Source organism: Uranotaenia lowii, chromosome 1, assembly GCF_029784155.1.
Source record: "Uranotaenia lowii strain MFRU-FL chromosome 1, ASM2978415v1, whole genome shotgun sequence".
In the NCBI taxonomy this organism is placed as follows: Eukaryota; Metazoa; Arthropoda; class Insecta; order Diptera; family Culicidae; genus Uranotaenia; species Uranotaenia lowii.
Window position 1 is genome coordinate 90,404,797 of NC_073691.1, and position 5,854 is coordinate 90,410,650.

Below are 5,854 nucleotides of genomic sequence, written 5' to 3' on the forward strand. Positions count from 1 at the left end.
TGACAAGGGTCGGTGGCTCCACTCGATTATCCCAAAGGTAAGCCTTAAACCATGGTTCAATAGATTGAACTTGAGTCTGGATTTTATTCGTATATTTTCCCGTCTCATGTCCAATCATTGTTCCTTAGACGCGGTACTCTATCGTTTTGACATTGCTGGCAGCAATTTGTGTAGTTGCGGCCAAGGTTACCATGACATCGAGCATATTGTTTGGTCGTGTGAGGTCCATCTTGTCGCCAGAACGAATTTAATAGACTCCCTTAGGGCCCGAGGAAACCCACCTAATGTTCCAGTTAGAGATGTACTAGCTGTGCTAGATTTGGACTACATGTTCGAAATCTACCTTTTTCTAAAAGCTATCGATCTTCGTCTATAATTTCTTTTTTATTTTCATATTTCCCTTTCTATCTTCCTTTCTCCTCTCACAAAGTGTTAAGTTAAGAAAACAATTGTAAACAACAAAATCGATTTTGGCTCCTTAAAGCCTAAAGGTATGAGCCGTTTCAAATAAAGAATTGTTAAAAAAAAAAAAAAAAAAAGTAAACAATAATGGGTAGGGACTTTCGAATATGTTCTACTAATTAAAAAGCTAGATTTCCAAACTTAATGCAATATTTCTTTTACATCATACATTCTACCAGACACTTCAACATTTTTCCACATAAAACTTTGCCGTAAAATTATACGGTTTAGCGACTAAAATGGTTTCTTTAATATTTTTTATACTGCTGCATCTGTTGTGATTTTTTTTGTATGTCCAAAAACTTTAATCTCGTAAAATTTGTTTTGTTCCATACGATTTAAGATAAAATAAATGAGGAAAAAACAAAACAATAAATGAAATGAAACAAAAATCTTGAAGACTTTTCTTATCGATGCTATTTTACAGACTATCTTCACCTAGCGGAGGCAAGTCCGGCGTTCTTACGCCATTGTTGTCTAGTTGATCTAGAATGTCGTCATCGTCTGAGATATCGTCAACGTCATCCAGAGATGAAAAGGATTGGTTCTTTTTCTCGGGTGTTGTGGTACCCTCCGCAGGTTTATCAGCATCGTGAGTTTCATCTGCTTTTTGTTCCGTCTGTGTTACCTCATTGTTATGTTCAATTTTCTCTGCAGATTCCTCCTCAGTAACATATTTCTCTTCATTCTCTTCTGGTTGAGTTTCATCTTTTAAATTAGACGACTCTTCTTCGTTTTTATTCTCTTTTTGATCGTTTTGCACTTCTTCGGGAGCAGAATTAGATTGTTGAACGTTGTCTTGACTCACTTCGTTTTCCGAGTCCGATATTTCTACCCCGAGAATATTAACGAGTGAATCTTTGACATTTTGGATTTCTTCTTCCTGCTTATCGAAAGTGTCGAAATCTGTGTCTACCGGTTCCTCTGATGTCGATTGTAGACAATCTCCCGTTGTTTTTTTAATCGATTCGGTTTCCCCGTTCAGATCCTTCATTTCAACATCAACTGGTGAAGCAGCTTTGGCTTCGTGCATTTCTACATCATCTGGCTGGTCGACATCTTTCATTTCGGCATCCGGCGAGTCGGCATTATCATCGGAAGTTTTCATAGGTTCTGCTGTATCCGTTTCCACTTCTCCGGCTGAATTGGAGTCTTCAGCATCCATAGGAGCTGACGTATCCACAGTACTAGTAGACTGCTCTTCCTTGACTTCCTCAGTATCAGTGGATTCTAATGGCTTATCCCTTGTTTCGGCAATGTTTCCAGTGGTGTCTGTAGGTTTATCCGTATTTTCGGATACATCGTGATTCTGCGTACTGTCACAGGGATTTCCTTCTGTGTCGCAGCTTTTATCCTATGGGGTGGTAACAAACATTAGTTTTTTATATTCAAATGAATACACAAAAAATGTTATAGTGTGGTGATATTGATATAAGTTAATTATTAATTTTAAAGTTGTTAATAAAAATCTTTCTATCACACATATTCATTACCTTTCCGAGAAGATCATCCTCCGCTTGATTTTTCTCAACGACTGGTGGCGTTTCTGATTTTTCACGTCTTTCGTCACTATTCTTATCTTTCACATTAGCTGCTGTTTCATCAGCTACAGACGCAGACGATTCAGCTTCACTTATCTTTTCGGTAACATTCTCTTCTAAGTCATTATTATTTGGGGTCTGCTTCACCCCTCTTCGCGATCTGCCATTTTCTGGTGTAGAGGGAGAAGTTCCATTTGGAGTTTTTGAGTCTTTAGGGCCCTTTTTATTTCCTCTTTTAAAGCCTTCATAGTCTGCATCATCTTTGTCGTCATCTTCATCGCTTTCTTCGTCGTCATCTCTACCACTCAGATCCACTCTTTCAACATATTTGATACTAGGTGAATCGGAAAATTTGACCTTTTTCTTTGCCGAGTTTGGGCTTTCGATTCGTTCTGTAATTAGAATACTTTTCCTCTTCCCTACGGAACTGATACTGGTGTTCTGAAAATCAACCATGTCCTCCTCATCCAAACCAATAAACTCTTCCTTTCTCGGCTTGCGTGATAAACGAGCGGCCTTGTCATGTGCTATCGTTCGATTCATATAACTGGACAGATCTACATGCTCTATCTGAACGGACAGCGGACGGAGGTCGGTGTTGAAAATATGGTTCAATTCTTCCGTTGTTGGTTTTTGAGGAATAACTCGTATAGGGGAATGTGATGTTTTGGTTTTAGGGCGCTTTTGTTTTTTCCAGTTCATTTTTGGCATCGGTAGCTTTATGAAAAATTTGTCACTACTTTTTGACCCTACAAGAAGGTATGATAAATAACATTTAAAAAAAACTTGAAGTTAGTTCAAATTACCTTTTCCTTTAGATCCGCTAGGGCTGCTACTTGAACCTTTCTTCATTCCAGGGCGGTTCACTGTCGGAGTCAACTTAGTTAGCATTACCGGAAGTACGGCGCCGTCTTCAAGTTTCGAACGTTTAGTGGGCTGCTCGTCGCGGCTCCCTGCTGAGGTACGACCTCTTTTAACTCCACGATTTTCATTTTTACTGTGTTTTTGCAGCCCACAGATACTGCCCAACGTGTCCAGATCTATTTTCCACAAGGCCACATTACATTCCCTTAAAGTTGCAAACTGTTTGCAGATGCGCTGCGTATTGGCATAATTTTTTGCCAACTTTTCGTACTTGATACTTATTTCCAACAGATAGAGGCAGGTCACACATGCTTTGACCGCATCCGTACTGCTGAAATCAATAGTTGTGCATTGTTTCCGAAGGTAGTCTACCACGCGTTCAACGTCGGGTTCTGTGAGAGTGATTTCGGATTTACACACAAAACAGTTATCTGGTTCGATATCGGAAGCAGCTTCGATATTGTTTTTGAACTGGTTTATTTGACCGATGTTGAAATGGCACTCGGCACATATGCGACATTCTTCAGAGGTAACCTAAAAATAGATAGAAAAAGGACTTAAAAACAGAAATTTACGTGGGTAACCAAAAACAGGAAAACTATTTAGATGATAAATTTATATTTTTCAATCAGTTGAACAGGTCCACTTACATTGCGATAAAAAAAAATTAAAATGTTATGTTACGACTAGGTTCTAATCGGTTTTCTACCACATATCTTCTCGTCATTCATTTTTGTGTAATGTGATTGCAAAATTATTTCAAGAATGTTTATAAACAGGTACTTCAAGATAAATATTATTTTCAATTTATTAGCTGCCATTCTGGAAAATAATTTATGGATCTCTAAATATTCTCGATATCCGATAGCATCATAAAAACGTTCAATAAAAACAAATACTATCTACAAATCTGACACCATGAAATTTTGGCATATTTATCAACCGGATGTTCTTGATAAATTCTCATTCCCTCAGTAGAAATGATTCTGCCTGAAACATCAAAAAATGTTACAAAAAATGCGCATGTCCGGAGTTCTGAAGTCGGATCCATAGGTGCTCACTGATCTGGATGCCAAAGGTGGCCATTTTTTACCGCCGAATTAGTTTGTTCGATTTCAAACAGCTCCATTGCAGAAACATCAGTCTTACTACAATTTTTGTTTAAATGAATAACTTTTAGAAATCTTACCTCCAAATTGTACACTTTCCGAAGAGTCTTCACGGTTTCTTGGTCTTTGACCAAGATCTGTCTCTGTTTCAAACAGAATAGACACGTTTTGCCTTTGAAACTCATTATGTTGACACAGAATCCTATTTTGATGTTATTTTCCCCAAAGATCTGGAATGATGATGTACAAAACGGTTTCACCAAACTTATAGGAAGATTAGTTAATTTTTCTGGCGCTCTTCAGTGACATCGCTTGATATTTGTGTTATATTTCCAGGCAATTCGTATAAACATTCACGTTGCTGTTGCAATAGCAGCTTCGCAGGAGTTTTAAAATTTCCGCTTATAGTCGGGTCGGGAACTATAAAACAAGGAAAATCGAGCTAAATAATCCTCAAAATATTTTCCAACACGAAGCGCTTCACTTTTTCGCTCTTTTTTCGGTGTTTGACGTTTAACTGTTTTTGCGTTTCTGATGCGTGACATAAAGAAAGAGAAATTCGAAAAGCCCTTTTTTACGACTATCTACACAGTTGGAAATATTGCGTATTCAGAGAAAAATTGGATTCACGCAACGGTAGTTAGACCCTGGGTTGCCAGGTGCCCAGATTTGTCTGTAAAACCAAGACTTTTGACCCTTCGACCAGATATTGGTCAGACACAGATTTTGCCCAGATTTTTGCTCAGAGTACCCAGATTTTACAGACTTTTGAAATTCAATGATGAAATCAATATTCATGTATCGGATTTGATCCGTAGGTGCCAGATTAGACTGTAAATCTCGCTTGTATGCATGGGTATTAGATCAATCATTCATTAAACTTATTTTTTGTAAATAAGATCGGCATGGTACGTGGTAGGAAACCGTGTTAGTTATATAGTTCCAAATAGTTCTCTACTCGACCTACACAACCCCCCCCCCTTCTCCGCTCACACGCATCGTCAAAATTCTGGTTCAGTACCAAATTTGTGATCCTCCTTGTTCACAGACACACACAGACTTTTTTTCAAAATTACCCAGATTTTTTATCCTCAACACCTGGCATCCCTGGTTAGACCCGAAATTTGACAACCGTAATTTGACAGCTCGATTGATGGGCTGCATTTTTGTCAGTGTAACCGAGTAACACTGAAGAAAATAATCTTATATCTGAGGTTTCTTTTCTGGTGGTGTTTTTTGTTGTCCTTCGATAAAGAGTAACAAATGCGAATAAAAAGGTAGGTAGAAGTGAAATATGATTTTGCAAATTCAAAATCAAAATCGCTTTCAGGTATGGCGCTTTTGAGAGCAGAAATGGAGAAGCATGCGTCTCCTAATACAATTCCCCATTGTTTGTTTGGGTACTATTTTTTGGGACTGGAAAAAGTAGAGCTTGCCAAAATTTACAACAACAACAACAACAATCGGAAATTGGGTTAGCACAGGGGTGAGCAACCCGCGGCCTGCGGGCCGCATGTGGCCCGCGAGCCCCTTTTGTGCAGCCCGCGAAGCTTTTTTCAAATTTTTATGCCGTAACTATTTTCTACAATGGATAGTTAGGAAAATTTCAAATTGTTAACTTTTTCTGGCATTTTAAGCGTTTATCATGTTCTGTTCAAAGCATAAATGCAATATTGGCATAACGTTTTATTTTTTATTTTTTTTACTCAGCATACTTTTTCCTTATTAATTAACTCCTTCCACTTTGAGAGCAAAATCCGTTAAAGTGAGTCGGAAGAACAGCCAAAAATCGGAACCTTTACATGATCAAAAGTGTTTCGAAGCCCTCCCAGGCAACCAAAAGTCGCATACTAACTTAAACACGGGATTCCAAAGTTC

At 38.2% G+C, this 5,854-nt stretch overlaps 1 protein-coding gene across 1 annotated transcript; it reads right to left on the reverse strand.

Moving 5' to 3' along the window:
- Positions 1–594: 594 nt before the first annotated feature.
- LOC129751199 (protein starmaker-like) lies at positions 595–4,498 on the reverse strand. Its single transcript, XM_055746567.1, has 4 exons — positions 4,057–4,498; positions 2,810–3,401; positions 1,956–2,752; positions 595–1,816 (listed from the first exon to the last, which is right to left on the reverse strand). The coding sequence occupies exons 1-4, from the start codon at positions 4,159–4,161 to the stop codon at positions 884–886; spliced, it is 2,427 nt and encodes an 808-aa protein (XP_055602542.1). The 5' UTR covers positions 4,162–4,498; the 3' UTR covers positions 595–883.
- Between the last annotated feature and the right edge of the window lie 1,356 nt (positions 4,499–5,854).

Bases quoted from the DNA above. Each gene is read 5' to 3' on its own strand.
- LOC129751199 (XM_055746567.1), bottom strand. From the start codon at position 4,161: ATGAGTTTCAAAGGCAAAACGTGTCTATTCTGTTTGAAACAGAGACAG. The intron at 3,402-4,056 runs GTAAGATTTCTA...ATCTATTTTTAG, and splicing joins GGAAAGTGTACAATTTGGAG to GTTACCTCTGAAGAATGTCG. The intron at 2,753-2,809 runs GTAATTTGAACT...ACCTTCTTGTAG, and splicing joins TAGCGGATCTAAAGGAAAAG to GGTCAAAAAGTAGTGACAAA.